Raw genomic sequence first — 18,301 nt, 5'->3', positions numbered from 1 at the left:
AATAAAAATAAATACATCAACAAACGTTTCACTGCTTCTCTGTAATACAAAAGTTATATTTAAATACGTAAGGCTATAGGTATGCATGTTTTGAAAGGCAACTTAGTTTACTTGGCAGTTCACAAACAGTGTTGTTCAGTAAACATAGTTTTTGAGCAAGTTTTTTTCACTTTTGGTCTGGTTCAATCAGAAGTTCGAAATCGATTGGGCACTGTAAAAGCTGTCGAGCTTGTATTTATGTACAAACTTCTCAATGCAAAATAAACTGCAATTTTGTGTCATCTGAACTTTTATTGTTTTGGTATGGTACGTCGGTAACATAATTATATTACGCAGTTAAACTTTCTTTGCAAAAAGCCTGATTGTAGGCTATGCATCAGTTGAGCAAAAAAGCAAAGTGATGTGTGCTGAAACGTAAGGAAAGATCTTAGTGTAGTGAGATGACAGTCTGAGACGTACCTCAATCTCGATATGCACATTATGATTTAGTATATAAGGCAACATATCAGGCCTCGAAATTCACGGCGGACATGGCGGTCATGTCCGCCGTCACAGCATGTGATGTCCGCGGGAAGTACCATCTAGATCGGTCATATTTGTCCGCCGAGAAATAACACGGGAACTAGCGATACAAATCGTCATTGCATAGTACTAACAATTGTTGCGAGAATATAATTTCCCGCGCATTCTAGCGCGCATCTAGAAAATGTGAATACTGTATCTCTCACCCAGACAACAAAATCTATCATTCTTATATTAATTCAATGTAGACGCAGACGTTGAATCAATGTAAAAAGGATAAATTTGTTGACTGGGTCGCTTCCATTCAAGCAGGAAAACTTTCGATTTATAGGTTGCTTCAACGATTGATGACATTGAATCATCGTAACAAAGGTGAATTCTTCGCTAACAATCGATGGGAGTACCGGTACTTCCACACTAAGCAGCGCAACTTTGTTCAAGTTTTACCTCACAATGTCTGGCTTTGATCTCCGAGTAATATTGATAAGGCAAGGTTGGTTACAAAATTAGATTATACGAGTTCGGTAGGCTATTACAGCAAAATTTGTTAAGTTTTGGTATTACAATAAGAAAAGACCCAGGGAAAATTCACTTTCGCTCACATGACACGCAAAAATAAACTTAAAAAAAAGCCTGTGAAACGTTGCACAGCAGAAAATAGTAGCGTTAGTGTAGAAGTTTTTCTGACTCGTGCCCAGAGCATTGTGACGCAAGAAGCCACACGACCTCGTTCAGTAGAAGTTAATCAGTTATGCGGCGTTTTGAGCAGGTACACGGCGCTTTGACTCTTCAAGCGCACGTCTTTCAGAGTGATTTCGCTGAAATTTTAAAATGCATTCTAAACCGTAGCTATAGTTCTCAAATGGCGAAGAATTTTCAAGATAAAGTGATTAAGCATGACGATCGACGCAAAAACTGGTGTGTCCGCCGTGAGACTTAATTTGTCCGCCGAGATAGCTGCTCAGACCGGACACGTTTGTCCGCCGTAAACAAAAACGAATTTCGAGGCCTGACATATCACACCTACTTAAAAATATGTGCAATAGACAGGCTAGCTTACAATATGATAATAAAAATGATTAAACACTTGCAAAGCAAAGCTTTTCAATCAATCAAGGGGTTAAAAATACTTCTGCTATCTTACTAAAATGATCTCTTCCCCCAAGTAGACTCGACGCTTTTTTATATAAAAAAAATCAAAAAAATCTGATTTAAATCAAAAAAATCCGATTTAAATAAAAAAAATCCGATTTTTTTTGATTTTTTTAAAAAAATCATGATTTTTTCCAACCCTGTCTCAAAGCAACACACTTTGAAGAATTTGCTGAAATCTCGCCGCACTTGTGACGGTTGATGACTTTGACGAAGTTGTGTTAGTCTAGTAACTGTATGAGCTACATGTTGGCATGCAGAATCAAAAATCAGAGATCGAAATGCCGATTTAATGCTTTTCTGTAAATTTTATCAAAATTTGATAAAATTTTTGGGACTTTTACAAAGAATTTCCCCTTTTTGATTTATAATGAATATTTCGTTGTAATCACAGTCATTGCAAAACTGTGTTTGCTAGTAAGCTGCTGACTTACAATCTGATGTGTCAAACGAATTAAGTTGAGCATACATATCGTTATAAAAAGATTTAATTTATGATATATTTTTTTAGTTGGGAAACCGAACATTTGTGCGACGCCCTTTGAAATTTCAAACAACGCATCAGGGCGTCACGACGCACATATTGAGAATCACTGTAATACACAAATTAAGCATAACCAATTTTTAAATGTGTGGGTCCAATTGTGGAAGGAGCAGCTGGAAGCCGGGCTGACACCGGCCAATACGAAGTTTTCTCCCACAGAAGGTCTTCCTCCTGGAAAGCGTAAACCCTGGAAGTATTGGCGATGCCTCAACCGCTTAAGAACTGGTATTGGAAGATGTAAAACGTTGATACGACCCTGGGGATATTCTTTGGGAAGCACAAGTTGTAAATGTGGACAGGAGCAAACGGTGCAACATCTCCTCGAATGCCCTTTCCTGAAAGCAAAATGCTCTTCACAGGATTTAGCCGAGTTCAACGATAGAGCAAGAGCTTGCGTGATGCTCTAGGCTACGGCCGTGTGACACACGACGAAGAAGAAGAATAACGCAAAAATTACCTGAAGACATTTAGCAGATAGGAGGCGCCTGCGGCAAACAGCTGCCTATTGAGGCGAAGATTTTATGAGCAAAGCCTCATGGATTTTAGTATCAAATTCGGTGAAGCATTTACTTACAGTTCTAAAAGACTCCAGGGATGGTTTATGTTTGAACAGTCAGTTGGTTGGTTAGTTGAGTCAGTTGGTTACTTGAAAAGGGCTAACATTAGTATAATAATAATGCTTGTTTTTATATAGCGCTGTATGCATCGCAGAATGCTTTGCTCCTCAGCGCTTTACAAAGCAGACAGTGTCAATGCAGCCGTATAGAGGCGCAAGAGTATGGCCGAAAACGTTTGTAATTTTTAGTTTATTTTCATGTTTGTTAATTGCTGTCTGGTTGTTAGTTTTAATCGATCATGCTGCAAATTTGAAAACTTTTAGTGACCCCCTGAAAATGTTTCGCGGACCCCTTATTGAGAACTGCTGATTTAGAGCTTTAAGATGTTCATTGTTCATGTCTACATTTGCATAGAAAATTGCATGAATGTTGATTAGACAGGGGTTTGCTGCTTGCATAGGTTCAGTTTTGGCAAGTAATTTATTGGAAAAGCATCATATGCGTGTGAAACATGGAATCAGTTTGATCCGTTTTCACTATGATTCAGTTGATTGCGCTATGAAAAGTGCGACACTTCTCTGACACAATGCCACTTCTCTGACACAATGCCACTTTTGATTGTTTGATGGGCTTAGTCATCTGCAATAATGACTAATTTCAATCCATATCAACGTTGACTAATAGTTACAACAAGAAAGTCCACTTGCCTTCGGACTGGAAGTACTGAACGAATATCCACTCTGCACAGATTAGTCATTTTTTGCTTATTCAACGTTTGCAGACGTTAACTCAAGATAAAGTTCCGTACACATTTATCAGCTGGGAGGTGCATGAAACTCACAGCAAATGCAGATTCCATATACAGTATCATGCCTATGCGAGTGAAATAAAGTATGCGAGTGAAATAAAGTATGACAGACAATTCACAAGCCACTACGGCAACTGTTAGCTCAGTGAGGGGTAGTAGCTGCATTCGTTCAAAAATCTTTTCACGTTGAATCGACGTTACAATTTTTGCTTGAATGTGTCATGTCATGTGACATTGTTATCGTGTTAACGCAACCACACATTAATGCTGTTTTACTACCAATGTAGCAACAAGCTTCTAATTTATGTCAAGTAAGCCTGATTATTATCACATTCTGCCAATAGATCTATTTAGTTACGGACAATGTACAGTACACATCACACAGCTAGCAAAATTGTAAAAACACCGCTGCGCCATCTCTTCCCTGTAACCCCAAAGGTCAGGAGTATTTAGTTCTTTGCAAGATTGCTAAGTTGGGGTTGCGTCGAACTTTCCTCAAAGTGTTGCCCACTGCAATTCTGCTGTAGCAAGGTGAGGAAATAAATTTGTCAGCGATGAACGCGCTGCTTTGCACGAAGCAGCTGTGCTCCCCCGTAATGTATCGGCTTTGCCATTGAATTGGTTCTTTCACCACCCAGACAGCAAAATCCGTCATTTTTATATTGATTTAACGTCTGCAGCCAACGACGCTGAATCTATGTAAAAATGACGGATTTTGCTGTCTGGGCTGTAACAAATACCATTGTGTGGTCGCGTTACTACTAACTGAGTTGAAAGTCTTTTTAATGCTGTTTTACTTTTGAATTAGTTTCATATTTCTTGTGCAAAAGCAATGGCATTCAAAGCTGAGCGCAACAGCATTTTCGTGTTTTTGCACAAACCTTGCAAAGGTTTCTGGGACGTGTTATTGCAGGTCTTGCATCACATGTAGCCAACCTAACGACACTGTTGCCGATATATGCTTGCTTACAATACGTTGGTGTTCGTTATCTAGTCGCAATTGCTCCGCGGTTTGCTGAATTAATGTTCTTAGCTGCTTGTCGCTGTGAGTTACTAAGAGATTATCTTGCTCACACAGCCATGTTTGCGTTTTTCTTCGAAGTTAGTATCAAGTAATGTAACTTATGATGCGTTTCGCTTAATTGATGCTGTTGCTACATCTCCGAATGTTAAATGTGATTTATAAACTTATTTGCTGAATCACACTAACGATTTGCGACTGCTATGTCTTACTTTGCAAATAAACGGATTGACTAATTGGTTTTGGTGAATGATTACAAACAACTTTGTGGTTTTTAGACCTCCGGGCATCAGTTGTTATTTTTTGAACTTTCTGAAATTTATTATCGATTGTGTCATAAAGTAAATTGATCAATTAGTTGTGGATGGTTTTGTCAACACAAGCTTATGTGCACCCATTCATGTTTTTTCTACTCATGACGTAATTTTATGTAGCGTGAAATCTGCTTTTTCGTTACGACAACGTTTGACTTGGTGTTTTTCTCTTGTAAACGTTCTCAAATTCTACCAGCACCAAGCCGATTCGTCTGATTCTTTTGAGGAATGTTTGGGTCGAAATAACCACTTATGTATTTTTTTGCTGGGTATGCGCATTGCGCATCTCCCCAACGTCTGGTAACGAAAAAATGGCAGAATAAATGGTGATTCACTTGGCAGTAAGGTAGTTTATTTCTTTAGTGGTTTTTGAATGGCGGTTCACTTTACCACATTCAACCTTTCAATCGGGTGTCGGTGGCGGGATGAGTTGCTGAAATCAACCGTTTCTCCATTCTTGAGATCGTTTTCAAACAAACATTTCTGTTGGCGCTTCTTAAAAAATTCAACTCTGTGTTGTTATTGTTAACTTTGCAGCAAATAATGTTGAATTCACTAAAAAAAAATGCCACAATGCGTTTTGCACCCGCCGAGTCAGAAATTAGTCATTTTATTTACATCTTTTCATCGCCAACGGACGATTGTCACAATGTCACTGCAGTTGCTTATAGAAGGAAATTTTCAATCATTTGTCTACTGCGCAGTTTTTCTTGGACCCGCTATTTTGGCCGACAGCCTTTTTCTATTTAGTGTTTCCGTCCATTGACAGCCATGCTCTATTGGCAACCGATTCCTGTCATTTCTTGGCGTGGAATGTTTTGCTTGAGAAGTTGTGTTTAACTGCGATAATGCAACGTATGCTTTGCATGCTTGATGAGGTAACTGCGCGTTGCAAAGCATTTCGAATATTTTATATACATCCTGCAAAGTTCAAGTACAATAGTTTTCGTATTCACGTAGTTTGAATGTTTCTACCAGTCCACTTAAAAAGCAACTTGTCACAACCTGAAATTGTGTTTATGTTTTAATTCGCCAATAAGTTGTGTTTTTAACTGTTTGTAAAGTAACGCTATGCGAACACATTTTAGTCTGAAGTTAGAAGAACAGACCTTTCGTCAGCTGACTGTGTTCTACCGATGACGTCATTTTAAAAGAATGCCCAGAAATCGCTTTGAAAGCACAGCAAAGCATCTGGAGACTAGAACACTTTACATTTTGCTGGTGTTACATTTTTTTGCGGTGAATCAACGTGAAATCATCCCGAGTTCAAATCTACACAAACTTAAAATTTCTTCTACACTTTTAAATGCAGTGTGCAGGTAGATAGTGGTATGCTGTTTTCCTGTCCTACCAATGCCCGGGGCGCATAAGAATTTTCACTCACTTGGAGACTTTGCTTATGAATTGTTGATCACGGCTAACAGGCATCGTATCTTGTTTAAATTGGTGGCGCAACAACCATATTGTGCAGTATCATTTTATCCCAATGTAGAAAAGTTACATTAAAATTACCGTAATACGACGTCGTTAAGATGAGTAATCATTTCGTTTGGCGTGATATTACATTCTTACCATCGTGTGTAAACAGGAGAGATATGAGCCACGTCTTTCCTAACAAACCATTATGCAGCTCACGTATTGGTACACCACCAAACATAAAATGCAGATTTCAATATTTATGAATGCAATCGAGGGGCCTGTACCTTGTTCGAGTGAGCGCGAGTAGTTTGGTAATACAGGTCCTCAAACATTACAGACAATGCAAGAAGAAAGTCCAAATACATTAAAATTTTTGCAATGCCATTCAAAGTGGTCTTGTTTGATATACTATGTAGTAAAATAACTACAGTTTTAAAGCACAAATATTTAAAGCATGTCTCTTATTTATGAGATATAGCATGACCTTTGGTATAGTTGAATTGTATTTGCATTTCACTGTGCTTCAATCGTTTACTCGTAAAGAAGTGACATTTGCTGGCTGGTTTATCTGGTTGGCGTTCTGCCCTGGATTAAATTCTTACCTAGTCTGAACGATGGCCTTGTATCTGTTATAATTCTACGTTATACCAGCATCAAATTTACTTATCAAAATAAACCAACTTCTCGCTTCATTGAAGCACGAACTCCCGAACTATTCGCTCAAGACCCCGATAAAATTGAATAAAACTAAAAATCTCATTTTGTGTTGACTGCATAGGCAACGTTTGGTGTTGCCAAAGCTGGTAGCCAGTTGATAGCTTATATTTCACTTCCGTTTTGACACCATTTCAATCATGATAAAACTTTGATTGTTACTTCAAATCTAAACGACTTAATATTATCAAGTGAAATGTTTGCATGCAATGTCTTTTATCATGTTTATAGTTGTTTATATCATGTTTATAGTGCCGCTGAGACTTCATGTTTTGTCACGTACAATTCTCTCATTTGGTTTGCCACTTGAGATATTTTCAATTTATTGTTATGTTCACGTTTGCTCAAATTCATCTGTCCTCTCTTTCACAATACCAAGCGCGAGTGCATGTGAGAGTAATTTTCCATTCACAAAGTCAAAACAAACTGCAGCGAGTTACGTTTAATTTTCGCTTTGACTAAACTAAAGCATGAAGATTGTGTACCCTAGCGGCGATGGAAAAGTACTAGACACCCGCTTCTGGCTGTTCTATGACATCATTGGGCTTGCTGTGACAGGCTCTCTTTGCTGTGTCAACGCTCTGTAGCTCTTTTTAAAAACTCCTGGCACATCATTTCAACCTCATCTAACGTTACTTCAACTCACTCAAAATGCTGTGAAATGAGAATACTAGTTGATGTTTATAAAAACGTGAACAATGTTTAGAAAAGCAGAGTATGAGCCGAAAATGGTGATTTTTTTGTCACGGTTTTGCAGTCAGTTGCGTTGTTTTGAATTTCTATTTTTACATTATGGCGACATTTGTGGACGCTCGAGCGATGCAAGTCAAGATTTACCTGAAGCGGCCTTAGTAACAAAGCTTGCTCTGTGAAAAACACATGTGACGGTTAAGAAGACATTTAAACGAACGCTGTTTTAATTATGAACTGAACTAGGACAAGATGTGTGTACTAAATACCTGCTTCCGCGCAGGCTCCATATATAAATGATTTGTGTCTGACTGATGAAATGTTTAAATATTATGCAAATTATCCCTTACAACATCTTGTAATAATAGTGCTTGTAGACGTGGTTTCAATCTCAGCAACACGTTGAACTAAGATTTCTCAAAGACAAAAGTTGATAGTTGTTACGCGAGAAGCCTCTTGTATAAGATGACGTATGAATGAGGAGTATAGCTTCTCTACATGTCGAGATCAAGCTTAGTCTTGTGTTTACGTTGTATTAAAATGCCGCATTACTATCGTATCTTTTTGATTTGTGGACTTTTTTTTAAAGAGAATTTGGATTCCTCAGTTTAATAGCCATCCATGTCGCTGTGGGAATTATAGAACAACTTGCAGAATAAATAATCGTATTTTTCAATGCAGTTTTGAAAGCACTTGATAAGTTGTGTCATTTCGTCGATCTCGCCCTTGCTTTGTTCATTGATTGGGTTTATGTTGGGAGAAATTGAATTTTTGCTTGAATTGACTTTGACAAAATTAGATCCTCCACATCTGTCGTTTTTATTTCTCCATTTCACCACTGGGATCAATAATAAACCACCAAGGTTTGTTTAATGCTTTTACATCGTTAGACAATGTGAAAATGTTAAACCACCTTTGTACTTGCTTTCAACCAGTGATGCTGGACTTGTAAAAGTCAATTTCCCCAACAGAGCTTAGAAATTTCATTAATTTCGCTCACATTTCTCCAAATGCCAACGGCATGTTCGAATTCGATAATCAATATACTGTATGACAAAAAGTGATACATACGGCGCTGTAACGCATGGATAATTCTGATGGCAGAAAATGAATCTACCTAATAGATAAGGTGAGTCCCACACTTGATCTCATCATCAGAAGATGAAAGATAAGGTTCTCATTATACTAAGCCTTCGTCATTAACGTGAGTAGGGTGGCCAGTTCCTTTCTTTCGGCCGCCTTTCCTTGAGCAACTGTACGCACCCATGACGCACCCAATCTATTACACCCTGGGTAGAGGTGAGCGGTGTTTTTCTACAACCGGCTAAAGCTGGGTTTTAACAACCATCTGAACCAAATAGATATTACCAACTAAGACTAAGGTCACTCAAACACACATGTTTCAAAGTTTGATACGCAAAGAATGCAACAGGGCGCACTGACCTGTCGTAAGGACACTATCCTCACCTCTCCCCAAACTTGCTGAGTTCAATTCTTTGTTTGCAACTCCCAGACTCGGCGCTTGGCGTCGTTTCATGCAGTAATCATTTTGGGTCAGACTTGAGTTTTTCGTAGCAATAATATTTTTAGAAATAAAGGAACTTGCAAAACCACAACGTCAAACACTCATATAAAAGAAGACCTCGCCAACAGCTGTTGAGTGTCAGCTTTACAGAGAACCTGAGTCGTGTTGCCCATTCATATGTACCTCCGGTTTTCTCCACTTGATGGGTTTTTGGCATGGCTCATGGTCATGTTCCGTTTCTGTCAACTACTTAATCATATCCATTTTCACACTACATTTGCTAAGTGTTTTATGGAGGCGTCATGACTTTTTCTGCACTGAATGGTCCGACAACCCCCTCGCCCCTCCGTCTTTTCTTTTTCTCAGCGTTTTTTTTTCGTAACAAAGACAACGAAAGTTTGTCATAAACTACTTTGTTCTTTGTTTCTGTTTGAACTAATTTCTGTTTCTGTGCAAACGAAAATATGTATCTAGTATCGAGGTTACTATATTATGCTGGATATGGAGCAAGGGTCTCAACCACGCGGCCGCGAAGAATTTTGGTCAGGCCCGCGAAGACTTTTGGGGCGGCCCGCGATGCATTTTTAAACTTTGAAATAAATTAAGGGTTACAGTACATTTTTTTTTTATAGATTTAGAAAGATAAAATGCACTCTGAAATGGCTCAAAAAATCTAAAAATGCCCATCAAACTTCACACGGCTTTATGCACTGCTGTCGCTACATTTTATTGCGTACACGAAACTCGTATTGTTAAATCACAATCACTTTGCCTATTCACATATTGTGTGTTATTGCAATCAACCATTGCAATATAACCTTGGTATTTGGTGTTAGTTCTTCAAGAGTTTAGTTTTTTCCGCGGTTTTGAAAGTTGATTGCAAGATTTTAACTCTCCAGAGTCCGTCGTTTCATTTGTGTTCTTTTTTGTTTTTCTTTTTCGTTTGCATTTTTTACGTTCCTACATTGCTTTTCCATCTCTTTGTTCTTACTTATTTTTCTTGCGATCTAACGTTCTTGGTGTGCTTACTACCTGCACAGCCGAGTGATGAGAGCCCTGGTACGGTACTCGAAAGGGCGCCGGTTCGACAGCCGACACCGCTCAAGAACATGCGGTTTTGTCTTTGATAGGACACTTAAGGCATGCCTGAATGTTGTCACGAAGATTGGCTTTCTTGCCTTCCCGTTCACTTTATCACTAAATCTTCAACAATTACCCTGCGTAAGCCTGGATACAACAAAACAAAAAGTACCTTTATTATTGCGTTTTAACTGTGTGATTTTGCTTTTGACTTCTTATTGTGTATTGGGCTAGTTTACAAGCGTTCATTTGGCCTTTAAAGCAATTTTAGTTTAAGACCCTTCATATACACGGTGTTCATAAAGTCCTGTTACAATTTCAGTTCTCAACACTTCGAAATGGTAACAGGACTTTATGAACACCCTGTGAGTGTAATATACATCACTACGACAGATGGGAATGCAGTGACTGACTTATTTGCTTTGCGCCATTTTGCTTTGCTCATGGAAAATTTTAAGTCGTTTAAAAATAGCATCGCGTGGTGATGTCAAGCTACTTTACGGTCAACCGAGTTTTCAAAGTTCCTTTTGTTGCCATTTGCTTCATTGATTTATCCATTTGTGACCATTAAAGGGCCGATCTTGCAGTAAACCTGTCAATAGCCACAAATACAACCACTCTTGTTCAACCCCAAGTTCCAGATTAGGTTGTATTTTATTGAGGTCATTAAATTGCTTATTAAACAAAGCGTTTCATCGTTTCAGCATTTAGCAATGTTAAAGTTGTCCAATTTGATGACCGACTTAGAATACCACAAAATTGAAAGTGTAGGGTATTTTTGTAAGATCAGCAAAAAGAAAGGCATTGCGAAATCAGAGTTTGTTTAAATTTACAATACCAATAGAGTTCATGGTAAATTCTAGTGTTCTGTTCTTAGCCTTGCCTTCTCGTTCAATGATTGAGATTTTGAGCCTGTCTTTACTACTTAAAAGACCAATTGTACTGCCAAATTGTCAATATTTGAGCATTCAAGATGCTTTGTTAAAGTTTCGTTGTTTATGAGTGATTCGAATAAAGTTAATGATTTTTTACGCAGGGTCAACATTCACTTTCCGTTAGTTGATAAAATAAAGCTTACAAAACTTGAAAACTTTTCAGAGAAAGCACTTGACATTTTAATGGTTTTTTAATGCTTCAATTTTCTAAACAGCAATAGCTTTATTTGCTCTATTTCTTGATAAGTTTAGTAACGTTGGTTTTGCGTAATGATTATTACCTTAGCGCTAATGCAGTGCACCGTGATAACGCCATGCCTGCCTGTGGCTGCGAGTAGGTCGTGGTTATTGCAGCAGGAACTGGTAACTACACAGCGGTTTGTCACTTGCACTCATATATCTACTCGTGTTAAGACCTCTTTTCAATTTACATTTGTGGATTTTTGGAGTTATTCTGCAGTACCTACAAGTGTAACATATCTTAAAAGACGTTATCAACATCGCCAATTGATTTGGGTTTATTTGAAACTGTCACTAATATTGATCAACAATGTTGAAAGGTACTGAACTGTTTTTTGAGCCGATTTTTTTTTCTATCATCTCAAACAACCTACTTTGATGTAATCTGTGAACTGCATATGACGTACGTGGTCAATTTGAGAAATCAAATTACGGTCTTCAGATACTCTATTGTTAAGCAAAGTATAGGTTTTAGGTATATCTTATTCTATATCTCAATATACCAAATATCTTACTGGGTAAAAGAGTGACAGTAATCCCACAGTGATGTCTATATGCTCCAAATCACTTGAACTTCAAGTCAATTTCAAACTTTTTAAACCGAGTCATTTTATTCCTTTCAGGTACAAAATGGTTTTCTTCACGACGATGACGTCAATGTAGTAGCTAAGTCCATCACATCTTGTCTCACCAATCTAAAGAAAGACCGCCTACAGCAGGAAGCGAACCGGCAACAGCAGATCCAACAGGCCCATCTCCTGCAGAAACAGCATCAGCAGAACGCCTTAGCGCAACAATTCCTACAAGCAAAGCTGCAAAACCAACAAAATATTCCTCAACAATTTCCCCAAGCCGGTGTCTCTGCTCAAGTGAGTTCCAACATTATTTTTGTCCATATTTTGTTGTTGATACAGAAATACATGATGTTCTTTGTTTTCTTTTTCAGTCAGCAGCGTGTGTTATGGTTTTGTTTTGACATATTTCCTAATCACAGTATTTAATGACGTTTTTAATCATAGTGGGTTATGTTTTTCTGCTTGGTTATGTTTTTCTCATCATTTACTTATATTTTATTCTTTTCGTCATTGATGCGCTGGTTCTATAACTATTGGCAACATCTAATTTGTGAGTTTTCGCTTTCGATAAATCTTTAGATTCGTGAATTTAGATGAAACTAGCGTATTTCAAAAAGTACATAAATTTCTTATTTTAATGTTCATTTTAAACCTGCCACAAATGACAATTGCAATTTTTGCAATTAGCAAAGCGAAACCTTTCAAGTCTTTCGTTGATATGCCATCTTTGTCATCTATCTTGTGATGCATTGTCAAATCAAAATTTGTTTCAATGCATTTGATGTCGAGTTTGATTGGTTGCACTGGGGATGATAAATTTAGCGTAAAATGACGCCGTGTGCAAGTAATTGTTCTTTAGAATGCTAGCTAGCATTGTTGTTGAGTGTCCGCTAGTTTCAACTCCTCTCCCCAGAAAAGTTTTAGAACGGGAGAAATATTTTATTGCCTTAAGACCCCATTACTTGAATGTCGTTTAATCGTAGGTTATGTATAATTCAAATACAGCGTAACTCTGTCTTACCACAACCCCGATTATGTGTTCCCTGAATGCCTCATGCAGCCGAATTTCCGGCCCTCTCCACTTAGAGTCTTTAGACGCAATTAAAGTCAGACCAATCAAACATCTCGGGTGCATGGTATGAAAGAGAACTAAACGTATTTTGTAGTTTTCTCGGCACGCGAACGATAAATCGTCTGTTGCAAATTAATTAACTTTTGTTGCAATGCGTCGTTACGGGCAAGTAGAAGGTGTCATGTCATTTACAAACTTTCACTCTATAGTATTTTAATTCTGCTTATGATTAATTGCGTTTTTATCCAAAAACTTGTCAATCTCTTCGTGGTGAGTTCCGGTAACTGATAATATCAGGCTAATGACAACAAACGGAGGCACATCAGGGTATCTCTAGGGTCGTAAAAGGATAAACCCTCGGCCCCAGAGAATGAGGAAAGGTTTTATACCTTACATGGTGGCGCGCCCCTGGTATGGAATTGCCCCGGCCAGCTTGTATCAAGCGCATTAGAATTCGAACGTGAGTCGGCCTCTTCCATTCCAATACTTGGTACAAGAAGAAGGGCTCGGCTCATTCATCACCCCGCGAGTGCGGCGTGGAGGAACAAATAGCTGACCAGGTCTTGAATGCCTCATTTACAAGGCCCCAAATAGAAGGCATGGCATAGCAGAACTGGACGAAGCTACACTCACCTGGCTTTCCATCACCTTCCCTGAAATCTGAACTATCCTGTCTTACACGAAAGAAGAAGATTAAAAAATAACTATTTTGATATAAGTTTGTTCAGTTCGCCTAATCTTTGGTTTGCAGCATTGACTCAATTGATTACGTTGCCTAAGCTTAAAAATGCTTAATGTAAACACTGTTGTAGTTTCCGTTTGTTCCATAAATGCATATAAACACGAGAAGTTATGCCACAAATAATTTTCCCCCACTTCCCCTTTATTCTCTACAGTAGTCTACACAGTCGATTTGTGATAAGTGCTCTGTGCATTCTCCAATGCTGGCCATGTGGCATTACGTGCTGGTATCTTGCTTAAAATTGGTTCCCAACTTCAGGTCCTGACTTTAGTTTAGGAACTACTGCGACAAAGGTTAGGAACTTACTGTGGCAAAGCCTTGCAGAAAAATGATGCTCTGAAAAATTTAGTACGAAAATATTTTCAGCGGATATAACCAGCTATTTTCCCACCATTTCCATCTACAGAATATTATCGCTTTAAAGTAGATAGTCTTTTTCAACAAATTGTAACCATTGTCATCTCAGTCCTGATTTTGTTGCCATAGTGATCATGTGTATGCCTATGTTGTCAGTTGTGTGACGTACTTATTGTTATTCAGCTTTGCGACATACACCAGCCCGGTCTTCTGCAGGCATTGACCAGCAGTGGCCTGTCCTACTTCCAGGTAGACTGCTTCCCAGCATGTTCTAATTTCACTCTCACTGATTTATTGATTAACCTACATACAAGCTTAATCAATGGTATTTGTGTATGGCGGTGTTTAGCAAATTTCATAACTCTACCTTGTTACTGAAAAGATTTTATATGAAAAGCTTTAAATTGATAGGCATCTTTTGCCCAGGTCGATTGTTCAAAGTAGAAGGCTTGTTTAACTTTTAATCTTGGCTTCATCCCTCGATGTCTCTGGCCATGATATATAAGGTTGTTTCCCCATTCTTACCATAACTCACCTTCAGCAACCATGCCGGTTGGTTTTACATTGATTTAGTCCTATCACATGTTGACGTTCAATCACAGGGGGTTCAATCATCATATATAGATGGTTTCGCTAGCTTGCATTTGTTCCAAAATATGCACCTAAGTGAGTGTTGTTCTCCCAAATTGGCAAGGAAATAGATCTTTTATAAATTGTTGTTTTACAATTTAATCGACTTTAATGTCGTGAAGCGTTTGATGGCAACGTACCGAGGCTGTCATTTACTCGAAACTTGGCATTTTGGTGTCTGAAGTTGCAGCGTTTTCACTTGAAATCAATGTTCACAGACGTTGATACAACGTCTATTTTTCCAAAGCATTGATTTTTCAGAAAGGTTAACATCTCTATTCTCTAACAGACGATAAATGGTCCTGGCTAGTGCATGTGCTTGACTGCTCGTGACCATCAGTTTGCATCATTGTTACGCGTAGTGTGGAGGACTGTTCTCATTCAGCGCATCAAGTTACATTGTACTGGCGATGTTTTGACCAAAACTTTTCTGGTCTGTCCTCCCCGGGAACAATCGTACTTGTGCTATTGCGTCAGATACGATTACAGGTCCTCCGCACTTCGTAATGTCTGTGTTCTAGAACACTCTTGCAAAATGTAGGTTGTATTTCATGCCAGTACTACAGTATATGTAGCCAGTCATACGTAATACGTAAGTATGATACGTAATACGCATTAATATACAATACGTAATCCGTCATACGTAAGTTTGTATCTGTGGTGTTTCTAACCATATGCTACGAAACTGAACCAAGAATGGGAATGAAATAAATTTGCTTCGTCTGTTCCATTCGTTACCTGTGCAGTGACATCAAACGTTAAAACAACGTTAAAGTTGGGACTATCTGGAAACATATTATCTCGTAGAAGGCATCTTATTGCAGCAGTAGATGTGCGATTGATTTTATTATCTTCACATTCAGTAGCGTTCTATTGATGCGAGAAAATAGCATTACAACGAATGGCAAGAAAGCTAATATCATTGGTTGCTTGCGTAAAAACGTTGTCTTCAACAACTTCAATAAAGTAAAAGGTCCTGTTCTATTTTTATTTCAGCAGCCGAATTACGAAGGTTATTCCGCTGAAGACTCAGAGATTGTCCTTGCCTCCAGTACTTCCTCTTATGCTCCGAATGCAAGTCAAACTCAAGTATCCACAGGTTGGTATTGTGCCCTGCCAACGTTTAACAAAACGGGCTTAAGTCTGGATGCAACAAAAAACGTCTTTGTTTCACTCTCTTTGGTGAGTACTGAGTAATCCTATAAATTGAAAACTCTCAGAACCTCAACTCCCAACCTCAGAAGCGACCGATGCAGTTTACCCCACAAGCATTGCTGATTCAATCATCGACACAACTAAAGACACTGTTGGAGGTGAAAGGTCACGAAAAGAACACAGAGGTGACAAAAAGCGTCGCCCCAACAAAGCTAGAAGCCGTCATGACAAGCTCAGAGTTATTTTGATACAGGTATGCCACCCTATTCAAAACAACCACACGTCTTAGGGAGATAGAGGATCACTGATCCCTTTGTTATATTCCACGGAAACATTTCTCGCCGACTGTTCGTTTCTTTTGTTGCATTTCATCTTGTTCAGCCAAGCAGCTGCATGTCGTGGCTTCAACAAGTCGAACCTTATAAACAGTAGGCAGTCGCTTACGTATTACAACCAACAAAGTTACTCGTCAACCCCGGTGATTGGGATTGCTTCAATCCTTTACTATTTCTCACTTATGCACGCTTTTCCTTTCAATGATTATGTCAAGGATTTGATGCGTAGATGAATCTCCTCGCCATCACAAGGGTTTTGCATTATGTATTGCTGAGCACTGCTCATGCAGACAATTTTATATGCTACAAGTGATCTGTTTCTCCAGGTGGAAGGAACGGACAGTACTCCTAGTCCTCCCACTAATCCGGTGGAAGGATCTGATAATGAGAACAAGGAGGTAGTAAAACGAGAAGATGGCCACAAATCATCTGAAGATGCTGTATCCGAAGATGCAAAGAAGATCGTTCGCATAGAATGTCAGTTGGAAGTGCAAGGACAGGTGTGTATTGCTCACAATACGTTGTTTAACGTCTGATTACGCAACAAGGAAAAGTAAGCACATACATTTATTCAACTTCACTTCACGTTGAATCAATAAAATCTGATTTGCTCGCTGTGGCAACGTTAAAACGACACCACCATCATACAAATTAGATATGTTTTTTTTCCACATCGTTTTGTTAACCTTCGTCCGGCGGCATAAATTTGCAACGCTAACAGGTTGCATAGATACAATTGTACCTTTATGTATGTTGCATGGACATCAGCGTAGATATACTTTCTGTATGATTTTAATTTGTCCGAACGTTTCAATACACCACTCAGACGTATCCTTTTATGATTGTTGGCAGTTGCTATGTCTGCCGAGACCAGAAGAGGAAACGACGTAAAACTAGGAAAAGCTGTGTAGTTTGCGTCTAACCTGTTTGCGACGAACACTCACATGTAAAAACAACGAGTGTTGTTTGCAAAAACGATTAAAAAAGCTTCCTAAATTTTCGTTGAAATTGTAAATGAGATGTTTTGTATTTTATTGTTATTATAACAAAAAATTATTTCTTCCAAACTAAAAACTACTGTATCATGTATGTCTTCTTGCATTAATTCAATACAAAATATGCAAAGGTACAATTGTACCCATGACTTCTGTTAAGGGTGCAAAAACAACTTGGCCCCCTATCCTGGGAACATGTAGAGATTTTTTTCTGAAATTTGGCTTGCGCAATCTAACTAAAAAATGTAGAGATGTCAGGAAATTTCAATTCAATACCGCTTACGATAAAAAAGTTATCACCATTTAAAAACGCAAAAGTTACAATTGTACCTATGCCTCCGGACGAAAGTTAAAGCAAACTATTCTGCAGTTTGAGTCACCATTTAACCAAATGTATATTCCTTTAAATTCGTTACTGCACCCGATGGTCAGTAATTGACTTAGAACGTGGTCGATTTCCTTGAAAGTTGATGAATAGTTTCAAGCTACCTTATCGCTGTTTAGTTGGAAGGTCTCTTCAAAGTTGATTTGAATGTGGAGTCCGCCCCTGAGGCTGCTTCGAGACTAGTGGATAGCTCTGAACTGCTAGAGGGCAACAGAGAGAGCTTCATAGAGCAACTAAACACCATCTACAATAAAGTGAGTGCTCAATTACTAACTAGGTTTATTTTTACACAGATTTAATGTTTCTGACTCCATATTTAATATTTTTTCATTTCTAAAGACCTTCTTCCGCTGAACTTTTATTTGACTTCAGTTATGATCTTGAAGACTACGTTGATGTCCATTCTTCTTCTTCCTTCTATTCTCCACTCCCCTTTCACTCAATAGATTTGACTTTGACGTCATTAAAATGTTCCCTTTCGTGTTTCCAAGTCAGTGCATTCCTGAAATTCTTAGCATGTAGCGCATTTTTCTT

General features: G+C 38.4%; 1 protein-coding gene across 4 annotated transcripts in view; it reads left to right on the top strand.

Moving 5' to 3' along the window:
- Positions 1-18,301, top strand: part of LOC145767619 (uncharacterized) — a 68,472-nt gene that overhangs the window by 21,157 nt on the left and 29,014 nt on the right. For all 4 annotated transcript variants that reach the window (XM_082579473.1, XM_082579474.1, XM_082579472.1 and 1 more), the window contains exons 8-12: positions 12,145-12,390; positions 15,894-15,996; positions 16,118-16,305; positions 16,714-16,887; positions 17,887-18,021. In XM_082579473.1, coding sequence (XP_082435599.1) covers positions 12,145-12,390; positions 15,894-15,996; positions 16,118-16,305; positions 16,714-16,887; positions 17,887-18,021 — 846 coding nt within the window. The remainder of the gene's footprint in view (positions 1-12,144; positions 12,391-15,893; positions 15,997-16,117; positions 16,306-16,713; positions 16,888-17,886; positions 18,022-18,301) is intronic.

Source organism: Aplidium turbinatum, chromosome 3 (genome assembly GCF_918807975.1).
Source record: "Aplidium turbinatum chromosome 3, kaAplTurb1.1, whole genome shotgun sequence".
Lineage (NCBI taxonomy): Eukaryota > Metazoa > Chordata > Ascidiacea > Aplousobranchia > Polyclinidae > Aplidium > Aplidium turbinatum.
This window is presented reverse-complemented; position numbering and strand designations above follow the sequence as displayed.